Genomic DNA, 25,700 nt, shown 5'->3' on the forward strand with positions numbered 1-25,700 from the left:
TGGCGGATGAGGGATATGGCGATGATGGAGATGGCGGTGACGTAGCTGGTGGTGGTGGATAATGAGCGATGGGGTCAAAAGGAGTGTGGTGATGAAGCTTCAATCGATGGTGACTAGAGATGAATCTGAGAATTTGAGGAAGTCAAGTGGATTGAAGGGAGGAGTGTGCGGCGGAGCAGGAAGCGGAGGAGCAGGGGACGGTGGCGGCAGAGGAGGAGAGGGAGGTGGGTGAAGTTGGGGGTTTGGATTCGCAGAGGATGCAGGTGAAAGGACGGCAAGGGGACGTAGAGGGAGAGGAGGTAGTAGCTTCCAGAAGTAGAGGGAGGAAACGTGCGGAGGAGCGGGAGGAGGAAATTTGAGGAGGTGGAGAGGAGAGGAAGAGTGTTTGGAGGCTGAGAGAGAGTGTGTGAGAGAGGGAGAAGAAGAGGTGATGATGACGAAACAGAGAAGTAGAAACAGTATTGGAGAATAATAGCCAAGTAGAGGAAAGAAGATGCAACACGTTTTCATGTCTGATATATTTGTAGGAATGGTCAAATTTTGTATATAAAAAAAAAACTAAAATTTGGGATATTTAAACATTTACGATAGCGTTATAATTTTTGATCTGAATTGGTAAGGGCGCCACACTTAAAAATTAACGCGGTAAATTTTTTATTTTCGCGCGATACAAATATAGCGTTTTAAATTTATAAACGATAAATTAACAAAGCCAGTGTTAATATATAAATAGCAGAAATGTCAAATAACGCTATAATTTGATGCTATTAATACTCACATTTCCTGTAGTGCTCGTAAAAACCGAATTGTAATGCCATAACCGTCTAGAGTTTGTAATGCGTTTGGAATACTGCCTCGTTAAAACCTTTCCATGGTAAACCCAAAAACCCAATGTGGTAAAAACGGGAAGCCATGGATAGGAAAAAGAGTACAGCCGCATTACTTCCCCTGAAGTGAACATCACTGAAGGCTTCTCAGTGATCGCATACCAATCTGCTGCATAAGCTTCCTGAGCGTGCATGTTGGTAATGCCTTAGTGAAGAGGTCGGCTGAGTTCTCGCTTGATCTGACTTGGAGTACCTTGACCTCTCCTTCCTTCTGTAGATCATGGGTGAAGAAGAACTTGGGGAGAACGTGCTTAGTCTTGTCACCCTTGATGTATCCATCCTTGAGCTGAGCTATGCAGGCCGCATTGTCTTCATAAAGAATGGTCGGCTCGTCTTTACCATCCGTGATTCCACATGCTGTCCGAATATGGTGTGTCATGAGTCTCAACCAGACACACTCTCTACTTGCTTCATGGATCGCCAATATCTCCGAGTGATTGGATGATGTGGCTGATATAGTCTGCTTGACTGATCTCCATGAAATGGCCGTGCCTCCATATGTGAAAACATAGCCGGTCTGGGACTTAGCACTGTGTGGATCGGATTGGTAACCTGCATCAGCAAAACCAACCAAATCTTCTTTGTTTTGGTTAGCATAAAATAAACCTACATCCTTAGTTCCTTGTAGGTATCTTAGAATGTGTTTGATCCCATTCCAATGCCTCATGGTCGGACATGAACTGAATCTGGACAATAGGCTCACAGCAAAACAGATGTCCGGCCTAGTATGTGTAGTCAAGTACATCAAGGCGCCAATAGCACTGAGGTAAGGATACTCTGGACCAAGGACCTCTTCATCCTCAGCCTTAGGTCTAAACGGATCAGTGTCTAGACCAAGGGATCTTACAACCATGGGACTACTAAGTGGATGACACTTATCCATGTTGAACCTTTTAAGAACCTTTTCAGTATAGGTCTTTTGATGCACAAGGATTCCATCTTTAAGATGTTCAATCTGTAGTCCCAAGCAAAACTTGGTTTTTCCCAAATCTTTCATCTCAAATTCTTTCTTGAGATATTCAATTGTTTGAAAAATCTCTTTGGCCGTTCCAAGTATGTTTAGATCATCAACATACACGGCTATGATCACATAGCCTTGGCCGGATTTCTTAATGAATATACATGGGCTTACTTGATCATTCTTGTAGCCTTCTTTCAGTAAGTACTCACTCAATCTGTTGTACCACATACGACCAGATTGTTTTAATCCGTACAAAGCTTTGTTAAGCTTGATGCAATGCTGTTCTCGAGAACCTTTAGCATCCTTAGGTATTTCAATACCATCTGGTACTTTCATGTATATGTCATTGTCCAGTGGTCCATAAAGATATGCGGTTACTACATCCATTAACCGTAAATCAAGATTTTCTCTTATGGCCAGACTTATAAGGAATCTGAATGTTGTTGCATCCACCACGGGAGAATAAGTCTCCTCATAATCGATTCCTGGTCTCTGTGAGAATCCTTGTGCAACAAGTCGGGCCTTATACCTCACGACTTCACCATTCTCATTTCTCTTTCTCACAAAGACCCATTTGTAACCCACTGGTTTTAGATTGTGTGGTGTTAGGAGTATTGGTCCAAAAACACCTCTCTTCTTGAAAGAGTTTAACTCCACGTTTATGGCTTCTTTCCACTTAAGCCAATCTTTTCTTTGCATGCATTCATAAATGGACGTGGGTTCTAGATCCTCATCATTTTCAATGATCTCAAGTGCTACATGATATGCAAATAAATCATCCATGTCGACATGTTTTCTGTTCCATTGTTTTCCAGACATGACATAGTTTATTGAGATCTCTTCATTGTCAGGTGGTTCAGAACCCTGAGTTTTGGCGTCCCAAATCTCATTAGGCCCCTTAGCAACCATGCCAATGTTCATGTCTGAGGATGCTGGTACGCCCGGCCCATGTCCGGACGTTGGTTCGTCCATGTCCCGGTCCTTTTGGACGGACGGATCGACCACATCGACCAGCTCCTTCACCCCCTCGCCCACGGTCTGTTTAGCACCTTTCTTACTTATGCGGGGGTTCTTATCTTTGGAACCAATTGGTCTACCACGTTTCAGACGTGTCTTAGACTCTGTAGCAACTTGATTTTGTCCCTTTTGGACATCAATTCTTATTGGTGCATTAGCAGCTGGTATATATGACTTGGTCATTCTATTTGGGTCAGCAAAGGAATCTGGCAATTTATTAGCTAGCTCTTGAAGATGTATAATCTTCTGAACTTCAAGATCACAGACTTGAGTTCGAGGATCTTGCCATGCTTGGGATGTATGATTCCATGTAATTTCTTTTACCAGCTTGCTATTATTTCCTCCCAATGTTGGATACTCAGATTCCACAAAATGGCAATCTGCATACCTGGCCTTAAATAAATCACCCGTGGTTGGCTCGAGGTATTTTATAATTGAGGGAGAATCATATCCAACATATATTCCCATCTTTCTCTGAGCTCCCATCTTTGTTCTTTGTGGTGGAGCTATTGGATAATAAACAGCACATCCAAAAGTCTTAAGATGGGAGATGTCTGGCTCTCGACCCATGAGGAGCTGGGATGGTGAATATCTATGTTCACTAGATGGTCTGATGCGTATTAATTCCGCAGCATGCAATACTGCATGTCCCCAAGCTGTGACTGGAAGATTACTTTTCATGAGTAAAGGTCTAGCAATCATCTGAATCCTTTTGATAAAGGACTCGGCTAGGCCGTTCTGTGTATGGACATGTGCCACGGAGTGTTCAACTGTCACCCCCATGGACATACAGTACTCATAAAAGGCTTGGGAAGTGAATTCACCAGCATTATCAAGACGTATAGTCTTCAAAGGAAAGTCTGGAAAGTGTGCTTTCAATCTGATGATTTGAGCAAGAAGTCTAGTTAAGGCTAGATTCCGTGTGGATAATAGGCACACATGGGACCATCTTGTGGACGCATCAATGAGTACCATGAAGTACCTAAATGTCCCACTTGGTGGGTGTATTGGTCCACAGATGTCACCTTGTATTCTTTCCAGAAAACCTATGGTTTCCTTTGTCACTTTGACTGGTGATGGTCGGACTTGGAGTTTTCCTTGTGCACAAGGTACACATGTATGGATCTTAGGAACAACTCGTCTACCTTTAAGGTTATGACCATTAGAATTTAGAATAAGTCTACGCATCATAGATGTTCCTGGATGCCCTAGCCGGTCGTGCCACAAAGCAAAGTTCTCCTTGAACTCTTTGCTTATTGTTATAGCATTGGCTTCGACCGCACTGATCTGAGCATGGTAAAGACCAGTGGATACAGCTGGTATCATTTCCAAGACCTTCTTATGGTCTTGGTCGAGCTCAAAGATGTTTAAGAACTCTTTGGCTCCTTCTCCACTTGTTTGAATATGAAGACCATTCTTGCGAATGTCTTTAAAGCTCAACAGGCTTCTTTTAGAGTTTGGAGAATACAATGCTTCATCTATTTCTAGATGTGTCCCATTTGGTAACAAGACATAAGCTTGGCCGTGGCCTTTGATTAGTGATGATACACCAGCTATTGTGCTCACATTGGCATCTTTCAATGTTAGATTAACAAAGAATTTCTTATCTTTAAGAATCGTGTGGCTTGTCCCACTATCAACCACAAGTGTGTCCATACTTCCTTTCATTCTAGACAATAAAAATATAATCTGAATCATTCATATTATTATTGAAAATGAAAGTAGACATAGTTTATTCTTAAAATAAAACATAGAATGCAAAAGCACTTAAAAAATTTCTCAAAGCCTAAAAACACCAAAAAACATTCAAACACAAATCGTTTGATGCATCACATTATTCGACTGGATCATCATTCAGCATAGTGAGTATGTCTGAAGTCTCAAAGTCCATGAGGTCGTCCTTGTCATGATCAAAATCGTCCTCACCATCCTTGTACACCATGTGTGCTTCCGGATTTTTGCCCTTAAGACTCTCTTGATAGAGGTCGACCAGATGCTTGGCTGTGCGGCAATTCTTTGCCCAATGATTCATCATTCCGCATCTATGGCAAGGTGAGCTTGCAGGATTCTGTGGCTTTGAAGAAGTCCCATTTCCTCTGCCTTTACCTTGTCCATTATTGGACTGGTTTGGACGGTCATAAGGGGTGCTACGCCCTTTGCTGTTGCCACCTTGTCCACGTCCTCGCCCATGACCTTTACGGCCACGTCCTCTTCCATATGAGGATCCGCGGCCCTTATGGTCATACCGGACATGGTTAGCTTCAGCACCATCATTAGGCTCATTTGAGGTATGATTTGCCTCAGGGACAGGCTTAGATCCAGGTGGTCTAAGCTCACTGTTCTTCAAGAGCAGCTCGTTGTTCTGTTCTGCAAGCAATAGACATGAGATGAGCTCACTATAGGTCTTAAAACCTTTCTGTCTGTATTGTTGCTGAAGCAACATATTGCTTGAGGACATTGTCTGGAAAGTCTTTTCCAACAACTGCTTATCAGTTACAGTCTCGCCACATAGCCTCAGTTTTGAGACTATCTTAAATAAGGCTGAGTTGTACTCATTCACAGACTTAAAGTCTTGAATCCTGAGATGAATCCACTCATAAGTGGCACCCGGAAGAATCAAGGTCTTCTGGTGATCATATCTCATCTGAAGCTCTTTCCATAACTCATATGGATCACTCACTGTGAGGTATTGAGCTTTCAAACTCTCCTCAATGTGATGACGGATGATCATGAGGGTCTGAGAGTTCTCTTTCTTAGTAGCTTCGTTCTGAGGAACAATACAATGCTCTAGGCCTTTGGCTCCAAGAGAAATCTCGACATCTAGTGCCCATTGTAGGTAATTGTCACCCCTCACACTTAGAGGTGCAAAATCCAAATTTGCGATTTTGGCCATCTGAAACAAAAATCAGAGTGTTTTAGGTCTTTAGAAAATTTTATTTTCTTATAATTCATCCATCAACTTGCTTTAAAATAAGATGGATGAGAGCATGGTCTTGGTCGTACCTAGGGTACACTTCATTGACTCATGCAGCTTGTGGGCTAGCTGTACCGGAAGGTACTTCATCGACCAATACGGCCTGTGGTCTAGTCGTACCGGAAGGTACACATCATCGACCATGGTCTATCATTGACCTTATTGTCTAGCCATACTAAGTAGTATGGATCATTGACTAAAAATTCAAGATCTAACCACACAATGGTGTGGATCATTGATCAAAAATGTGGAAACATAAGACTAATTTTGTTTTAGACATATAGCGTATCATCCTTTAATAAGGGGTATCACTTGTTGTCTTATACAAAATGAAAGTCATGTTATCACATGCTTAAAAAAAAATTCTTATGATTTAAATTTCCTTTTAATCTGATATTAACTTTAAGGATTAGATTTTAAAGATTTAAATCAGATTTTAAGTTTTGGTTAAACATAGACTTTATGTTTTGATTTAGACATATAGCGTGTCATCCTTAAAAGGGGTATCGCTTGTTGTCTATTACAAAACTAAAGTTATGAGGGATTTTAGGGTTTTGAGATCCGAAATTTTAGGGTTTAGGTTTAGAATTTCGGATCTGATCAAATATGATCTAATAGAGTTTATAAGATTTTATAAAATCGATTTATATGTTTTTAAACAAGAACTAGATCAACTTTTAAAATCGGATTCAAAAATAAGAAAGATGAAACCGAAAATAAAATTTGAGTTGCAAGTAAAAATTAGGGTTTTGAGATCTAACCTTTTACTTTGCCGATTCTTCTCCTTGGTTCCTTTCTTAGAAACCTTAATCAATCAAACAAAGAAAGGATTCAAAGTATGATTAGTTTAAGATCTAAGAAACAACTGAATGTAAAAGATCTTAGAGAGAGAAGTGGTTGGCGGCGGCTAGGGTTTATGATGGTCTCCGAGTTGGTTGATCTTGAGCAAGATCGTGCTGATAACGTGTTCTAATCCTAGTGTTCTTGCTTAAGAACTAATCGAACCAGAGAGAGAGAGAGAGAGAGATCGGATGCTTTGTTTGTGAAAGAATGAGATTGTATTATTCCATGAGTAATGAGTTCCTTATATAGGATTACATAGTTTGTAGACCAAGTCTAATAACTTGGAGTAGGGAACAAGTAACTTGGAGTAGGGAACAAGTAAATCTAGAACATTCCATACTAGACATCACACAATATTCATAACAAGGTTAAGTATGAATAAGGATAAACTTTAACAAACAAAAAAGAGGACTAACCTTATAATAACCTCTATTTTTTTTTTAATCTATTAGAAGATTTGTTTTGTTAATTAAGTGCGTATTTCATGATGTTGAACTTTGGCTTAACTTTTTTATCTGACATTCTAAAAATATGTTAATGTGTGGTCCTGAACTCCTGATCACTAGTGAGCATTCATTTTTATAAACTAAGAAAGTTTAGTTTGATTCGCATTTTCTTCATTTTAAAATAAAATATTTTACATTTTAGCCTACTTATTAAATCCACAACAATGTCGATTCACAAAACAGAAGAATCTTTCTATAAAAACGCAGTCATCTATCTATATTCGGATTGAAGACCAATGAAACAAAACATCTTGAACCGGTAAGTTATATAAGTGCGTTTACATTTTAGATCTATTGATTCTAAGAAAAGCCGTTCAATAGATCTAATATTCTCCGTTAAAACTAGGTACGCTATGAAAACAACAAAGTTAAAAATGCTTTGGTTATAAATCGTTATTGAAATTTACAAATTGATATTGGTAAAATATCAGAATGAAAATTAGAGTGTTATTTAATTAAATATTTTTTAAAATATATTTATTCTAGAGCAATGGCGGAGCCACATTGTGTGAGAGGGGGGCATCTGCCTCCAACAACTTTTCAAAATTTCATGTTAAAACATTGAATAAGTTCAATATATGCCTCCATTGTTTTTAGAAAATGTACTTCTTATTCATTATTCATTGCCAATTTTACTTATGCCCTCCCCCAATAAAATGATTCTCTACATCCGCCACTGTTTGAGAGGTTTGTAAATGGATGTGAATATTTGAAATCCACTTTTGTTCTTTGAACAATGAAATAGTCTTGCTAAATTTTTGAAGGAATTAAAATGATACTTTGATTGACTTTTTTTTTTTGGTAAAAGATATTTTGATTGACATTGCCATGCAAACAGTAAAAAAGTCTTTATACGTTGGTGCGTATGAATCCGTCAAAGCCTAGCAAGATCATTAAGAATTACGCAAATGCAAATCTTTTTACCATTTTTTATGCATAAGAATTAAAAGTCAAGTAGATTAGGTGGACAGATCAGAACCGAAACTGATTCATAACAATCAAATCTCCTAAACACATCGATTTCAGTGCATATAATTTATTTTAACCCTTCTTAAACATGAATGTAATAATATTCAACGGTATAGTTAGGCTCTTTAGCATATCAATAATTAAATAAAACAAAATAATACAAACAATAACGTAAAAATGAGCAGTTGACATCTTAAATCTAATTTCTTTACAGAAAAAAATAACGAAACGGGAAAAAAGTCTGGGAGTAGTATAAATACAGGTTTAAGCTTTTCATAATCCTCACAACAAAATCTAATTAACAAACAAAAAAAACAGAGTCTGTCTTTGACTTTCCAAAAACAGAGCTTTTTTTTGCCTCTAATACTACACATCAATGGCGATTCCTGTGATTGATTTCTCCAAGATCAATGGTGAAGAAAGGGAGAAGACACTCTCTGAAATCGCTAAGGCTTGTGAAGAATGGGGTTTCTTTCAGGTTCGAACATTTTAAAAAACAAAAACAAAAAACAGAGCTTTGTCTCTCTGTTCTTTATGAGCTTAATGTCTCCTTACTTTTTCTCTGTGTAGCTGGTGAACCATGGGATACCATTGGAGCTTCTGAACAAGGTGAAGAAGCTTGCCTCAGATTGCTACAAAACAGAGAGAGAAGAAGCGTTCAAGACCTCAACTCCAGTGAAGCTTCTCAACGAGCTGCTTGAGAAGAACTCAGGAGAGAAGCTCGAGAACGTTGACTGGGAAGATGTGTTCACTCTCTTAGACCAGAACCAAAACGAATGGCCATCAAACACCTCCGGCCTCAAGTAAAACTCTCATTTTTACAAACGTTAAATCATTCAAATTCGATTCAAAGGTTGTAACTTTATGTGCTCTGTTTTGAAAAACAGAGAGACGATGGTGGAATACAGAGAAGAAGTGAGGAAGCTAGCGAGCAAGATGATGGAAGTGATGGACGAGAACTTGGGTTTGACCAAAGGTTACATAAAGAAGGCTTTTAACGAAGGGATGGAAGATGGGGAAGAGACGGCTTTCTTTGGAACCAAAGTCAGTCATTACCCACCTTGTCCTCATCCAGAGCTTGTCAGTGGCCTTAGGGCTCATACTGATGCGGGAGGTGTGGTTTTGCTGTTCCAAGACGATGAGTACGATGGTCTTCAAGTGTTGAAAGATGGAGAGTGGATCGATGTTCAGCCGATGCCTAATGCTATTGTTATCAACACTGGTGATCAGATTGAAGTTCTTAGCAACGGAAGGTAACATCATTATTGCCTTGAGTCCAAGTTTTTTCTGGTTCGGTTTTGGTTCTAGTATTTTTTCGAGAATTATATCGTTTGGTTTATTCTAGTATTCTAAAAATCGATCTAGACAGCGGTTAAACAAATTAGACTTAAACGAAATATTTTTAGACTATTAAAAGATTAACTATAACATCCGCCTAATCAGTAATCCAGCATCAAGTCTGTCGATTTCTTAAACATTTATTCAGATTGATCATACATAGTTTAATTTCCACTTGAAATAAAACCGGTTAATTCCAAGATTTTGGTTTAGGATTTTAAACCAAAATGGGGTTTTGGCAGGTACAAGAGTGCATGGCACAGGGTGTTGGCAAGAGAGGAAGGAAACAGGAGGTCCATAGCTTCCTTTTACAATCCGTCGTACAAGGCGGCCATCGGGCCAGCGGCGGTGGCGGCGGAGGTAGCAACCGAGGAAGGAAGTGAGAAGAAGTATCCAAAGTTTGTGTTTGGAGACTATATGGATGTCTATGCAAACCAGAAGTTCATGCCTAAGGAGCCTCGTTTTCTTGCTGTAAAGACTCTTTAAGTGTCAATTGTATCACTATTTTATTCAATCTCATGAATCATGATGTATTTTCACTTTTAAGTTATTAAATACCAAATTTAATAATAATTGATAATTTGGTATCCTCTTGTTCTTTTGGCTTTGTATTTTTTTTTTCATGTGATGTATGAATCTTTGTTGTCACTTGTCTGCCTCATTTGATAATCTGCCTACATTCATGACTTTGATGCATGTAGCCGCTATTTCTTTAATGGATCTGCAAATTTTATTTGTCAGATTCACAAGTTTTAAGCTGTATATGCAAATATAATATGATGCAACAAGTTCCCCACCAAACAGAGGGTTTAGGTTCAGTTTTTTTTATTCAAATTTCTGTAACGACTTTGAAATCTGTTATGATATCAATGAAAATGGCATTAAAGAAGTTATAACTATATGTAGAATTAGAAGAGACAGTAAGGCTATAAGGCTATATAGAGCCAGGCTTTGACTACAAAAAAAAAGTCTTAACAGAAACTAAGCCTGAGTAGTTAACTTGGCAGGTTCAGATGTGGAGCCTGTATCTGTGTCTGCTGCTGCTTTGGAGCCAGACCAAGATGTTTCTCTGTGGGTAGTTGAGATTCTTCTACACTCTTTTCTGTCTTTCTTCTACCTGTCTTTGCTTCTACTGAAGAGTTACTAGAGCTAGAGGTTCCCTTTCGTTTCCCATGTTGCTGCTTTGACATGTGACACGACAAGTCCACTGTAAGTTGGACCGAGGACGTGCTTGGGACAGCAACTATTGTTTGATCTCCACTACTTGAAGCCTTGTCGGGATGAGCAGCATTACCTTCTGGTTTTGTTAGCACTTGTATCTGTTTCCTCTTCGTCATCTTCCCTTGATCCTTCAACATTATCAAAACAGCTGATGAGTGATCACAATGGGAGAGAGAGAGAAAGAGAGAGATTAGCTATGGAGAAACAAAGTTGAGAATTTTCTTAGGATACCAATAATGCTCTCCGCCTTTCCTTTGCCCGGCAAATAGCACGCTTGATCCCATGATTGTCCATTAACTTCTTTGGCCAGAGTTCAGCTAACTGGAGAGAGCATAAACAAATACAAAAAGAAAGACAATCATTTGTCTTTGTTATTCTGAATGAACCAAAGATAAGGAGGCTTACATTTGCGTAAAGCTTTCTGATCTGTGGACCTGCATCTTCATCCAATCCCTAAGTATTTACCAAAAAAATTAAAAAAAAAACACTCAGTTCACACTTCAGTGCTGGATTTGTTCTGTAAGGTTGTCAATGAAAATTACATCAACAAAGATGTCATAAAGGTCACACAGTTTCTCCTCCAGCGCCGCATCCATGACAGACTTCTTCTTCGTAGGTTGCTTTTCAACATCCTGAAACTCATCTGATGTCCCAGCTTCTTGATTAGTTGCCTGTGAAACCATTTCATAAAAGGTCAAAGATAGACAGAAGGAAACAAGTGCTTAGGCCATAGGCCACAGCCATTATCAGACAGAACTTTGAGTATTATTATGCATTCATTTTATTGACAATGGGATGTCTAAGTCCAACAAAAGAGACAAGAACTAAAGTGTATATGTAAACCATTGTATAAGATCAGAGAAACTGTGAAAAAAGAAACATTGTAAAAGACGGAGCTAGAGAGAACCTGTGATTCCATCAATGGAACTTGTGTTTTTAACATCTCAATAACTTCATCCTTGATACGTTGAAATCTAGTATCTTTTTCTCGATTTGCAGCGTCTTCGGAATCAATCATGATTTTCAAGTTCCTCTGTAACAAACAATAAGCAATTACTAAAGCATATCTAGCTAACAAGTCTCTGCTGTATACATGGGATAGAGGTGATGGGATTACCTTCAGAGATCTAACTTGTATTAGATGACCAACAATGCTCATGAGACGATTGATTAACTCTACTGATACACTCCCCTGGCTCGCCTGCTTCAGTAATATAAAAATTTGCAAATCTTTTATTACATCTGGAAGATTGTTAGAAATAAAATAACAGAACTAAAGAGTTTGATTACCGCAAGCCTAGCAACTTTAGCAAGCTTCAATTTAACGTCGCTTGGCAATCTCCTCTTCACTGCTTGGGCTGCAGTATCAGCATCTTGATTCTCGGTGGCAGCAGGAGGCCTTGCTGCAATAAAATTGGAACATTCATTACAGTTTGCTAAATAGTATTTTAAAAATTGAGATGCATGAAGTGCCCTGAACAGTTGAAACTCACATTCAGCGACCACCTTCTCCAATTCTTTGATGGCTTTCTCAAGTGTGGAGGAGGTCTTAGGCCTGACATTAGAACCGCTTTTGTTCTGAATAGAGAAAAGTTGGTTATTACAGGAAAGTACTTACTGTTATTTGAATTAGATTGTTTGCTTACCGTTGCATTGTCCAGGTCATGCGTGCCATTGTTTTCATTCTGCCGGGCTACTGTTGATTTTGCCAAGCCATTTGGTCGAGATTTTACTTGCTGGTGAGCACCTTTGTTGCTGCACTTCGAAAGAAGAGCGCCAGAAGATTCAGCTGCCTTTGACTTGGGACTTGGCTGATGATTCACTTTATCACTAAGCTTCACGTTCTCCAAAACTAAGGAGCCATTGCCGCTTTGAGGGTTCAGCGAAGAAACTGAACCCTGCACTGTCTTTGAATCGTTGGACTTTTTCTTCGGAGCAGGCCCAGAGGCAGCTGCTTGATCCTGGACACATTCATATGATCAATCTCCTGGACTAAAAAACTCTTAAGGGTTTCAAAAAAGTTATTTGGAAGCAATGGTACTACTACCTTTCCCCCAGCCGTCTTAGCGATCTTGGCTTGTTTTCGAGATGCATCAACAACATCGCCACAAGGTTTTGCTGAATCTTTCCTTTGCCTTTTCTTCGGTTTCTGGATAGGTATTGTTGTTGATGGTTCACTGTTGCAGAAAGGAGTCACAATTTTATATAAAATTGGTAAATGGAAGGTAGCATTGTTAATGCTCATACAAGAATAAAGAGGAGACAAGAAACTTACATCTGTTCTAACGTTCCTTTGTTGACAAAAAATCCGTCATGTTTAATTGCCGTATCATCAACTTCAAAATACTCATCCTACAATGCAAAACCAAAAAAAAAAATGATGTCTCAGCTTATCAAGAGACACTTTGAATGAGATCGTATAAGAGGTGATACTTATATACTAACCAATTCAACGTCATCGATGAATGAATCTTCAGTGTCGTACTCGTCATCGTCTGGAGCACCATCTAACTCTTCTCCATCACTACTATCTCTACCCTGCAATGTTATTTAACTGAAATGTAAGTATCATGTAAGGTCTGAAAATGGTAAGAAAATAATGAGGGAATCATATATATATACCATGTAGAGCCTCTCGATCTTCTCAATAACAGCGTTGAAACGATTAGAATGAGGTTGGTCAGCCGTTTCACCTTCTTTTCCTGGTGGCTGCCCCTGCGTTACATATATATATATATCAATAAGGCTTTAGAAACTTGATCTGATGCAAATTGCAGAGACTGTAATCAGCAATGCTAACCAAATCACATATCGAAACCGCAATTCAAACACTAGACGACAAATTCACAGTAAATAAAGTGTAGTTTTTTTTTTCTTCTTAGTTTCAGGAGCAATCTTATTGAAACCCTTAGAAGCAAACTCAATGCCAACACAATTCATCAAATCCACTTGCATAAATCTTCCCGAACCATTTAAAAAAAAAAATAACAATCCGACAACCAGTTAAAAAAAACACAGTGCGGTTCTGTCTGGATAAACGTCCCAATTCAGAGGAAGACAAGACAAAAGCTTTGGTCGGAACAGAGACAATAATAAAATTCAAAACCTCAGACCGATGCAAATGTCCAAACAATTTGATTTACTATACAGATTTTTAAAAAAAAACTCACCAAAGGTGCAATGCGAGACACGAGATTAGGGTTAGCATTAGGAGGCGGCGGGTCAGACGAACCATCGCCCTTCCTAGCTTCTTCCTTCATCAGCTTCTTCCACGAAACGTACGTCGTCTCTCCTTGTCTGAGCTCCACTTTGAGCAATTTCCGATCGCCGGCGGTTAAAACCTTCGGCGAGGGATTTGATGATTCGCCGGGAGGAGTTGAACCGTCGTCAGTTGTTGCGGTGGCCTTTGGTGGTTCATCCATTTGGTGATTCGGGTCCGGGTCGGAGTTGGGCAGAGTAGGAGACCCGGATCGGAGACGACGAGAGGAGAATCAAGAGCGAAAGAAGATTGGATTGTGGAGAGAGTCGAGAGAGAGATTAGAACTGAGAGGAGGAATTTTGTTAGAACGTTGCGCGGGACGCTTCCCTTTTTTCCTCTCTTTTTTTTATTTTTATTTTATTTATTACTTTTATTTTAATTTTTGGAAGGGAAATAAAAAAATATTGGCGAGGAAATTGTGGTCAAGTGGCTTGTGAGTCTCGTTGATTGGGCTCGAGCCTTTTCTTCAAACAAATGGGATAAGTGATGTGGGCCATAGGCCTTCTTCACAGCACCCAAAAAAAAGGAATTTCCAGAATTTTTTAACGTTTTGCTAAATATATTTTTTTTCTATGTAAACTGTATTAAGTAAGACCAATAAATCAAATAAAATTGTTTTATTTAGTTGACTTGAATACACGACAAGAAACAGAAATTCAATATAAAATTGAGAAAATAACTAGTCGTAGAGTCATTTTTCAAAAATATTTTATTTATCTATTCCAGTTGGTGTGCATTTTGCAATGTATGTTACCACTTACCCCTGTTAATTGTGCGTCAAATTAATGCAACTAAAAGTAACATAACAATGTACATAGGATGTTATCAAAGAGAAAAAAAAAACAATGTATAGGATATAACTCCCATGTTTACATCACATGTTAGACAAAGAGAATAGCAGCAGGGCTGAAGTGAAATATTTACTATAGGCCTCCAAATTTTTTTTAAAAAAAATCACATAGTTATAAATTCTCAAAAAAATATTTTTAAGCACCCAAATATGTAAAATAATTATTTTACATAGATATACTCACATGTCCTCAAATTCTCGGCCGGCCCTGATTGGGTAGTGCATTATCACTTATCAGCATAAACAAATTTCGATTTCTTACTAATATTTCCATCACCTGATATTTATACATCTTGAAAAGTATGTATAGATAGATGTCTAAGACAAAGTCAATCACCATATATCAGCTAAATGGCAAGAGTCAAGACCACAATGTGATGTACTGAAGCATTACGAGTATACAACAATGAGAACACCCAACACATAGTCGAATTTGGGTAAATGCTGCGTGACTCATCTTATTTCTTCTTTCATGGTGGAGGAAAAAAATCTCTACTCATCTCAATCTTTTATAACTTCTAAAAGAAAAAAAAAATTAAAAAGAAAAAAACTTGTATATAAAGATTCCGACTAATAATTGCGAATGGGTGGGGGTTTGTATTTAAGGATTATGCTTCCATGGGTCAGAAGCATTTCTATTTCATGACACTGAATGGGAATGAGGTAACCATCTTTTTTTTTAATAAGTCAGCTGCTTCTTTCTTCGTGTTTGATTGAAATAGTTTGTGATTTTGCTGTTTAAAGCTTGTAGAGTTGTTGAATAAAAAATGTGCGATTAATAGTAAATATGAATATACCGCATATTGTTCCGATAATGTGTCTCGTTTCTGATTTTAGAAGCATATTTAGAGAAGTGAAGACCCATCTTTGTAAACCCTTACTGGTTAAGCATTTTGCTTGCAGCTGTGGTTAGTTACGTTGTGTCTCTTATTTGATACACTTGTGCACAGAGAGGTTACACTTCTGTTGGTGGTACTTGTAATAGTTGCATTCCTGTACATATCATCCGCACTGGCTTGAAAGTCCCATCTCCCATTCCGTTTTGTATGTTTTCCTTTTGGAAGCTATACCTGTATGTTGCATCTTGCACTAACTTTTTAAGTTTGTTTTTTTATGTTAATGCAGGTAATAGATGCTGGTTCAAAGGGAAATTTAGGGCGTTTCATCAACCATAGTTGTGAACCGAACTGGCGTACTGAAAAGGTGACTGTTAATTGTTCTTTGATGTATTACTCCACTTCTTCTGCTTTTTTGTGTATGTTTTTCATTTGTTACTTCTTGAATGTTGTTGCAGTGGATTGTCAATGGTGAAATTTGCGTTGGAATATTCTCCATGCAAGACCTTAACAAGGTAGGCTCTCTTACACTTGCGTTGAGAATGTATCTGACGATAGGCCCAACTTTTTCAGTATGTGTTTAATAGCTAAAATGATATGCACGTTTGAAAACACCATTCGTAACTTGCTTATAGAACATTCTTTGGAAATTAAAATTAAACCCAAGTTTTTGTGTTCTTATTTTAAAGGCGACTACGAAATTAAACATGTTAAGTAAATACAAACGCAAACGCCAAATACAATGAAGGTCTGACATTTTTTTAATCTATTTGAACTTGATCATTCTGAACTTAATCATTTTTTAAATTGTGTGTCAAGCATATCTAAAGTAATATCTAGAATAACAAACATTTTTAATATATAATACGTATGCACTTAAATTCATTAATAAAATAAATTTAGGATGATAAATATTTTAATATATATATATTATAATATAAACCAAAAAAGAGAAGCAAATTACATAGAGAATACAACATGGGCTAAATTACATAGGGATAAAGTTTCGGCTGAGTTGGATCATACCTTCACAAGAGGATCCAAACCGACTAGACTTTTATTAATATAATGATATTAAATCCAAATAAACAACGGAAAAATCCGTTGTCTATCTATTATCATTGTTTAAGTATTGAATATGAAAAAAACAACGAGAAATTATTTAGTAGAAGGTCTCGCTGCTGTTGAAAGAACCATGTTCAGGTGCTTGTATACTTGGAAGTTGGAATGCCGAAATCAAGTTCCGGCCAACCTGTTGAAGACAATCTGAGATTCTGTACCATCGATTCTGGTTGTAGCTATGATTTGGTCCTTGGAGTTTACATGACCCCAAAAGTCATAACCTTCCCATCCGGCAGGACCCTTGCGGCTGGACAATCCGAACCGTGTGGGTGTGCCGGCGTTCAATTTAATACGACCATACGTGGCTTCAGGTACATTCGGTTTTCCTTGGTAGTTTCTAGTCCATTTCCACGTGAAGGTGACTCGTGCCCCGTCGTACAATCCGTGCGGAATATCAAGCCGGATCTTCTCGCCGACTGGAGCATAATCGTAGTTAGTGAGCGTTCCAGTGAACACAGCGCCGTGGAAGTGGTGCACACCCTTGGCTTTGCCTCCGAAGACTTGACTCACGAACTTGCCCTTTGAGGACTCGGCGATGAGTACATGTCCGCTTTGTTTTTCCAGCTTTTGGGTGATTTGGACCTCAGGCTTTTTGGGCTCGTGATGGTAGAGCTCAATCATTTTGTCGGTGAACGACTCGGCCATGGTGTGTATAAGGGCGACTTCGACGGGTTCGGCGAGCTCGCTCAAGAGAACGACATCGCGGACGGAGCTCTCAAGGAAGTTGCCGACGGACTGCCAATGTCGCGTCCAATCCCTCGCGTTGTATGCGATAGTGGCTCGTTTTAGAGAGTACACGGTGCCGACTAGTGGGATATATTCCACTACGGAGTACGCGACCTCTTCGAGTTGGGTGAACCACTCAGACATGATGGCTTATATCTGTTGAGCAACGGTAAATGGATGATGTGTGAAAACTTCTATGTACATGGGGATATCCTTTTAAAGACCAAGAAGGTGATGAGCTGGCTAAGGCTCTACCGTAAAGCACATTTTACATTTCTACATTTTTTTTTTGAAACTTACATTTCTACATCTTTACACGAATGGAATATAAATAAAATAAAAGAAAATTTATTAGGTAAAGGTTTTACCGTAAAGCATGTTTTTTTTACGTTTCTCCGTCTTTTCACGGATGGAATATTCCTCGAAGAAGCCTCCAATGAGAATATCACACATACTTTTAATAGTACTAGTGTTACTCCATGCATGCTCCGCATGGGTCAAGATAACTATTTAAATTACTTTTAATAGTACTAGTGTATTTGTGGTTTTTACCTAAACCTATCATTTCTTTAACTAACATTAATTATTTCATTAAGAGTAATTAAGTGGAGGTTATTGGTTCTAGTATTTTTGTGGATTTAAAAAAAAGTTTTGGATTTGCAAATCATTGACAAATCCCTTGATTTCAAAATCAAACAAACAGATTTCAAAATCAAAGATTAAATTTCAAAATCAAAATAAGTGGACTTTATAAATGAATGAAATGGATTTGCAACTAATTCATCATCTTTATACGCTATATATATTTTCTTCTTCTGTAAAGGATCTGAAACCGAAGCATCTCGTGGACTAACAATAGATTCAGTAACCTCCCTAGGTTTCAAGACGCTGCTATTGTTAAAAACGGCATCTACGTATACTCCTCGCGTCTCACAGTTTCTAACATCTTTTCTCAGGCAGAGCATGTATTCCAGAATTAGCAACCAATCTATCATCATCTCTAGAAACGGAGCGGAGCTTAGTAATCCAGAAAACAGTTTCTTCTATGTCAAGAGATTTATTGGTTGGAGTCTACTCAGGTTTTGGATATGTTTGTCAAGGATGAGGACAGGAACATCAAGACTCAAGCTTGACTGCTTGAGTATCCTCCAATTAACAAACAGTTTGCTGCTAAGGCATCGTCAAGAAAAAGCTAACCATTACGTAAAGTCAACACGTTGTTGTATGAGTCCCATTGAGAATAAAACTCAGAGAGTGATGCAAACTTCAGCTTCAATAATATTTGACAAAGACTTGTCGCAGACGCTGCACTTGTAGCTCAACGACGACTTCTCAACTACTGCCGTCACCAGAGGAAGAGGAAAAAGCTGACGATTGCCGCCGTGAGTGAGGAGCATAAGGCAGAAAGCGGATCTTGAACGTTTGAATCTATTACCTTTGGTCCAGTGTTCGACGCCATGGAATCTTAAAGAGTCTTTGAACAGAGGAGGAACCGGAGAAGCTAGTCTCGGTGAGCTGAGAGCCTAGAGCGCCATTTGTTTGAGTTTGAGTTTCTTTTGTTTTTATTGTTATGGAATTGGATTGAAGTGTTGCTGAAGAAAAGAACAAGACAGTGTAAATTTATAGTAGTGTAGAGGAAGTTCCGTGACAAGTGGTGGCAAAGTGTGAAGATGCTCCGGGGCCTTTCTATTTGTAGTTTCACTGTAAATCTGGATGAGGTTGTAGCCTAGGTGATGAGGTTGTAGCCTAGGTGATGTGGTTCAGTTTTGTTCTCGTGCAAGTGCAAATGTAGTAATCTGTTATTTTTATAAAATTTGAAGTTTAACCGATATAATACAAATCCAAGCAAAATAACAAGCTTCACCTCTGTATTTGTTCCTTTGTATTTTGATCCTAAAGATACTCACAAATCCATTAAAGTACAATTTCAAATCAAATACTTAAACAAATCCTTGTAATTGAATAACACTTGATTTCAAAGTCTATTTTAAAATCACAAAACCAATAACAATAGAATTGAATATGGATTTTAAAATCATAAAACCAATAACACTAGATTTGGTTTGAATTTGAAAATCCATTAAAATATGCAAACCAATAACACCTCCTAAGTAATATTAATAACACATTTTTATTGGATCATTTTTTGGATCCAGCCCACTGCCTACATCATCTCTCTTGGATCATTTGGGCCGATTAAGAAATCAGATCCAATTCTTATTTTTTCCAAATTCAAATAATTTATTTTCAACCATTATTAATATTTTGTGTAGTGAACAAAAATTAATAACTTAATTATTATATTTTTTCTTTTTAATATAATTTAAGCATTCATAAAAAAAATTGAATTTTTTCATTGAAAAGTATGAATCTTTATTAAAAGTATATAATTTTTTATTAAAAAATTAACCACATAATAAAATTAATATATCAGAGTTATACCAACTTAATTCATTAAAAAATAAAGTTTAATTTTCTAAATGTAAATACTCGTTAGACCTGGATGTTCGGATACCCATTCGGATACGGATCGGTTCTTTCGGATATCGAGTTTTTCGGGTTTTGAAATTAAACCACATTCGGGTATTATAAAATTTCGGGTCGGGTTCGAGTCCGGTCTTTCCGGATCCGAGTGGGTTCGGTTCTCATGCATAAGAACCTGCAAAATAACCAAATAACCAAAGTATCTAACGGGTTCGGTTATTTGTACTCAAAATAACCAAAGTATCTGATTCGGTTCAAATTTTTGTATCCAAATTATTCAAAAGTAACCAAAAATATACATTTTATACAGTTTTTTTGGGTAAACTTTTATCCAAACTATCATATTTTATCCAAAAATACTCAAAAGTATCGAAAATAACAACTATAGTTAACTTATAATATCAATTTAAAATTTTAAATAATTATAAATATAATTATAACATATATTTTTAGATATATTTCGGATATCTTCGAGTACTCATTTGGTTCTCGATTCGGGTCGGATTCGAGACCGGTTCTTCGGATATAGCAATTTAGAACTCATTCGGATATTTTTATCCCGGGTCTGATCGGGTTCGGGATCCTGATTTTCGGGTCGGTTTCGGGTTGGTTCTTCGGATCCGGATATTGTGCTCTGGCCTATACTTTTTTTAAATGAAACACGATAAAGAAAAATAAAAAAGCTTAAGTCTTTTATAAAAAAATAAATATACAAAAATATGACATTTACTAAACATTTACTAAATATTTGTCAAGTTAAAAAAAATAAAAGAAAATAAACCCGCTTTTAAAGACCAAGAAGGTGATGAGCTGGCTAAGGCTTTACCGTAAAGCACATTTTACATTTCTACATTTTTTTTTCTGAAACTTACATTTCTACATCTTTACACGAATGGAATATAAATAAAATAAAAGAAAATTTATTAGGTAAAGGTTTTACCGTAAAGCATGTTTTTTTACGTTTCTCCGTCTTTTCACGGATGGAATATTCCTCGAAGAAGCCTCCAATGAGAATATCACACATACTTTTAATAGTACTAGTGTTACTCCATGCATGCTCCGCATGGGTCAAGATAACTATTTAAATTATTTAATAATAATTTTGTATTTATACTTATTATTCAGAATAAATTATTACTTTAATTAAGTACAATATAAATATTATATATGGTTGCATTCAAACTAAAAATTTGGAAATGGTAACAATATTTCTTATATTTTTTTAAAAGTAGATATATAGATATATGTTTGCAAGCATTTTAAATGTTTATAAATTAAAATATATACCAACACATATAAATATAGTTTAAACTATATTATAGATTCGCGCGTTAAGTTCCTTTGTGTTTGTCTTGTAAATAAATCTTCTATATAAAACATAAATTTGTATTTTTGATTAAAAAAATAAAACTAAGAAAATATTATTAAAAATTTATACCTATTTTGATATTTTGAGACCTAATAGAAACCCAATATAAAAATCAACTACGAAAAAAATATCCATATTTTGTTGTTCAAAGAAACACATTTGGTATTTTTCTTCACCATTTTTTCAAACACTTCATTATTTTCTACATTCAAAAACTCTTAAGTCTTAATGGGTACATCTGTAACAAATATCTAGGTAACAAAAAGAGGAAAAAACAAAAAAAAAACAAATAGTAGTGCCAAAATTTTCCTAGAGATAAGTCACAAAAACAGATATAAAAACAATATATAGAGAAAAGAAATAGAGAGATACTTTGTTACCTTCTTTGCCGATAAATTTTTGTTTCCATTTCTCTTATAAACTTGGACACCAGATTATATTCAAGTGCTCTTTCCAATCTGAAACGTAGGCATGGGCATTCGGGGTCCCAATCGGATTTCGGTTTTATCCAATCGGGTTTCGGTTATTTGGGTTTATCAAAATCAGCTTCATTCAGATTATTTAAAAATTTGGTTCGGGACCGATTCGGGTTCTATCGGTTCGGGTCGGGGTTAGTAAATCTTCCAAGAACCGGTACAACCCAATGTACTTTCGGGGTTGGATCCCAATCGGGTCTTCGGTTTAAAAATATCTAATTTTTACTTATTTTGTAACCAAAATATAAGAAAATTCGGTTCTTCGGGTTTGAAATACCTAATTTGTAACTTTTTGTAACCAAAACATAAGTAAAATCGATTTAAAAATAAGAAATGAACATCAACCGTGATCATTCAAAATCAAACAAAAAGGAAACATATTTATTGATAAAAAGAAAACCAAATAAACGAAAGCATAAAACGAAAAACAACGTTCTCATGAAAAATATTGTTTAGTGAAAACAAAATCTAAATCTAAATATTTCAAGATTCAATAGCCACATTTGACCATCAATCTTCATGTAATAGTATCATCAACCTTCATGTAGTAGATAATTATTTTAAAAATTCAACATATATTAATGTATTTTGAATACATATTAGGAATTGAGATCATATTTGGTACAAGATCTTTTTGGGGTTTTGAATATTTCGGGTTCTATCGGATATCCATTTAGATTCGGGTTCGGTTCGGATAATACCCATAACCCGTAATACCATAAAATAAGATCCATTCGGTTTTTATGTCGGGTTCAGATCCGTTCGGATTCATTTTTATCGGATCAGATTCGGTTCGGATTTTCGGGTTCGGTTTATTTGCCCAGCTCTACTGAAACGGTGAGAATAAGGAAATAAAAGAAATGCATTAAATTTTTGAGTTCTTTACTATATTGATAATCACAATATTTGAAACTATAATAATATAGAGAAAATGAAGAGTAAGACGGTTCTGCTCTTGTATTCTGTTTGTTGTAAAGAACGCTCCTTTGCTTTTTTGCAGTTTGAGATTTTTGTTTTGCTTGATTATCTGTTGGCGTAAGTCGTTCTTGTTAATGCCGTTTGTCTTTAGTCTTCTTCTTTCTCGGTTCTGGTTTTGTAGATGCAGAAATGTACCTTACAGAAAAATCTTTATACCTTGCATGTGAGAGAGCGATGCTTAATATACAGATACTGCATAAAAGAGTGAGATCAAGAGAGACTAAAAAAATAAAAAAATATGTTTGCGTGGAAGAAGAATCGTTGAATACAAACACGATATTTGTGAATATTAGTAGTAGAGAAAGTTTGTTTTTTTTTCTTTTTGCGTGTGGATCAATAAGATGAAAAATATAAACAATGGATCATATATAATGTGTTAACTGGAATCTGGAGATTGATAACTGGCCATGCGGATGTTCGAGAGATATAGATGAGCAAGTACTTGGATTTAGTATACTTTTACAGCAAAAGTAGGAAACAAATACATAATTTAGTTGTGGAGATCGTGTTTACCATTTTCTTTTTCTATTTTAATTTATTTTTTAAAATTTTTAATTTAAAATATGAAATAGTATCCCTTTGTCAATTTATGATTAGTCAAGTGACTTATGATTTAGTATATGACTAGTTTTACCACTCATGCTACGCATGGGTCAATATCATCTAATCTATTAGTTCCCCTCTATAATTACAAGTGAATGCCATTAAGTTAATTGATTTAATTTAGTATTGTTTATTTGGAAAGTAACTGATTTAAACCAACAATCAATGTCCTTAATTCATTATTATTCCACAAAATATTCTTAAAACCAATACCACTCCCATTCATTTAACTTAGATTAACGCCAGCTATATAAATTTCATCAAGCACACTAAACACAAATATATCTTTTTTTTTGCATGAAACACAAAGATATCAATCTTTTGATTCCAAGATATTTTCTTAACTAACCAGAAATTGTGCTAGCCTTGATAATTATTATAAAGACGAGTTTTGAAAAATCAAAAACAAGAATATTCACTTGATACAAAATGATTTTACAATTATGTCAATCTATCCTTTAAAATAGCAGAGTTCATTTTCTACACTACCAAATGAATGAAACAATTCTTTACCTCAAAAATAGGCAGCATTCTAAGGTTTTATACTTTTTCTAACCTCCAAAGCAAAACTACTCTCCGAAAAATTCATTGCTACTACTTTTGGAAAAAGGCTATATTAAACAGATGTGAGGGGACATATAATCAAAGCATTAATAGTAAGAATATTCAATCTGGATATCAGTTAATTTTTCCGATTTTTCGGTATTTTTGTTTAAAAAAATAACTACCATATTAAAATCATATTTATTTTAGTTTGTTATATACTGTCGTTTTTTGGTTATTCAGTTTTACACCAAAAAACCATAAATTTATTTATCTTTTTAAAATATTTATGAAATTTTTACTTTATATGATTAAATATCGGTTTTAAATAACATGAAGATATTTCAGCTTTCAAATAGCTTATTTTCTGTTTCTTTTACTATTTAAAATAATTAATAAGCATATTAATTTAATAATTATAATAGTTTTGTTAGAATAAAAATAGAAAATTAGTAGTCTATAATATTATAAATAATTAAATATGCACACATATTTGTTAACAAAAAGATAAAAACTATGTTTTATTTAATTTGATAGAAATAAAACATAACTTTTATCTTAAAATATTAAATTGCTAAAATCAATATTTTAACTATGAAGATCATATCAATAAAATAAATTATGTATATATCCTTAACTATCTTATATAATTTACATATAATTATACTACTATATTTTAATTGATCGATTTATTCGGTTTGATCGGTTTATATACCAAGATAGATCCATAATATTTTATACGAATTATGCTAATATATCATAATTATACTACTATATCTTGTTAGATCCATAATATTATGAATTCTTAATGCATATAAAATATAAAATAACTAAAGTTTTCATAAACTAATCATATCAAGATTTTATGGATCTAACAAGATATAAAATATTATATATCTTCGAAATTAGGAAATAATTTATATGCATAATATTTCCTAATAAATATTATGAATTCTTAATGCATATAAAATATAAAATAATACATAATTTAATTATATTTCCTAATAAATATTATAAATTCTTAAGTTTGTATAGATGTTTTGCTACACTCGAGAACGGATGAACAACCATAGTCATCACTCATCAACAACCTGGAACTATAATTAAATGTTATAGATTTCTATGCACGGATCAGTTTTCATAATATATATTAAATGTTATATACTTTGGTTATAAACAACCATGCGACAGTTTTCTTAGATTAAAACCAAAGATTTTATGGATCTATCAAGATATAATACATAATTTAATTATATTTCCTAATAAATATTATGAATTCTGCATATAAAATATAAAATAACTAAAGTTTTCATAAACTAATCATATCACATCAAATTTTTATAGAAAAAACAGTAAACAAAATAATTACATTTTTTCTGCAAAATCATTTATTAATTTAATAAATCTTTAATCATATCAGTCTTAATTAATCCATTTAATCTCATGTGTAACATAGTAAACCACAAATAAATATATATCAATTTTAATATCAGCAAATTGTTTAGCTATGATAATCGATATTAGAATAGTTAGCAATACATTAAGCAATTTATGTGTTTGATAACAATCTTCCATTATTCAACAAAAAAATACTTTACTAGGCTTTGTAATTTTTTGATGTTGATTCTCATTAAAAAAATTTAGTCATGTAAACATATTATTATCATCAACTATTTCTTAATACATATCATTTTGAAGTTTTCAATTCTAAACACTATGATTTCAAATTATTATAACT

The 25,700-nt window shown here is 35.5% G+C and overlaps 4 protein-coding genes across 6 annotated transcripts; 1 reads left to right on the forward strand and 3 right to left on the reverse strand.

Moving 5' to 3' along the window:
- Nucleotides 1-4,550: 4,550 nt before the first annotated feature.
- On the reverse strand, nucleotides 4,551-6,894 carry LOC130506618 (uncharacterized). Of its 2 annotated transcripts, none has more exons than XM_057001305.1 (2): nucleotides 6,601-6,894; nucleotides 4,551-5,758 (listed from the first exon to the last, which is right to left on the reverse strand). In XM_057001305.1, the coding sequence occupies exon 2, from the start codon at nucleotides 5,756-5,758 to the stop codon at nucleotides 4,700-4,702; it is 1,059 nt and encodes a 352-aa protein (XP_056857285.1). In that variant the 5' UTR covers nucleotides 6,601-6,894; the 3' UTR covers nucleotides 4,551-4,699. The 2 variants fall into 2 exon arrangements, with proteins under 2 accessions (XP_056857285.1, XP_056857291.1); XM_057001311.1 differs by lacking the exon at nucleotides 6,601-6,894 and adding an exon at nucleotides 5,869-6,582.
- Nucleotides 6,895-8,429: 1,535 nt separating this feature from the next.
- On the forward strand, nucleotides 8,430-10,080 carry LOC108820869 (1-aminocyclopropane-1-carboxylate oxidase 5). The gene is made up of 4 exons (XM_018593893.2): nucleotides 8,430-8,635; nucleotides 8,728-8,960; nucleotides 9,045-9,410; nucleotides 9,738-10,080. The coding sequence occupies exons 1-4, from the start codon at nucleotides 8,534-8,536 to the stop codon at nucleotides 9,979-9,981; spliced, it is 945 nt and encodes a 314-aa protein (XP_018449395.1). The 5' UTR covers nucleotides 8,430-8,533; the 3' UTR covers nucleotides 9,982-10,080.
- A 221-nt stretch (nucleotides 10,081-10,301) lies between these two features.
- LOC108820852 (ubinuclein-2) lies at nucleotides 10,302-14,324 on the reverse strand. 2 transcript variants are annotated; one of them, XM_018593883.2, is made up of 14 exons: nucleotides 13,887-14,324; nucleotides 13,339-13,431; nucleotides 13,162-13,254; nucleotides 12,992-13,068; nucleotides 12,764-12,893; nucleotides 12,363-12,677; nucleotides 12,210-12,294; nucleotides 12,007-12,119; nucleotides 11,834-11,917; nucleotides 11,624-11,749; nucleotides 11,259-11,387; nucleotides 11,122-11,169; nucleotides 10,948-11,037; nucleotides 10,302-10,844 (listed from the first exon to the last, which is right to left on the reverse strand). In XM_018593883.2, exons 1-14 carry the CDS (start codon nucleotides 14,136-14,138, stop codon nucleotides 10,491-10,493), a joined length of 1,989 nt encoding a protein of 662 aa, XP_018449385.2. In that variant the 5' UTR covers nucleotides 14,139-14,324; the 3' UTR covers nucleotides 10,302-10,490. The 2 variants fall into 2 exon arrangements, with proteins under 2 accessions (XP_018449385.2, XP_018449378.2); XM_018593876.2 differs by having other exon boundaries at nucleotides 11,834-11,920.
- A 2,573-nt stretch (nucleotides 14,325-16,897) lies between these two features.
- Nucleotides 16,898-17,653, reverse strand: LOC130503869 (iso-A82775C biosynthesis cluster protein B-like). The gene has a single exon (XM_056998441.1). It carries the CDS (start codon nucleotides 17,651-17,653, stop codon nucleotides 16,898-16,900), a length of 756 nt encoding a protein of 251 aa, XP_056854421.1.
- Nucleotides 17,654-25,700: the final 8,047 nt, after the last annotated feature.

The sequence above is a fragment of the Raphanus sativus genome, chromosome 2, assembly GCF_000801105.2.
Source record: "Raphanus sativus cultivar WK10039 chromosome 2, ASM80110v3, whole genome shotgun sequence".
Classification (NCBI taxonomy): domain Eukaryota; kingdom Viridiplantae; phylum Streptophyta; class Magnoliopsida; order Brassicales; family Brassicaceae; genus Raphanus; species Raphanus sativus.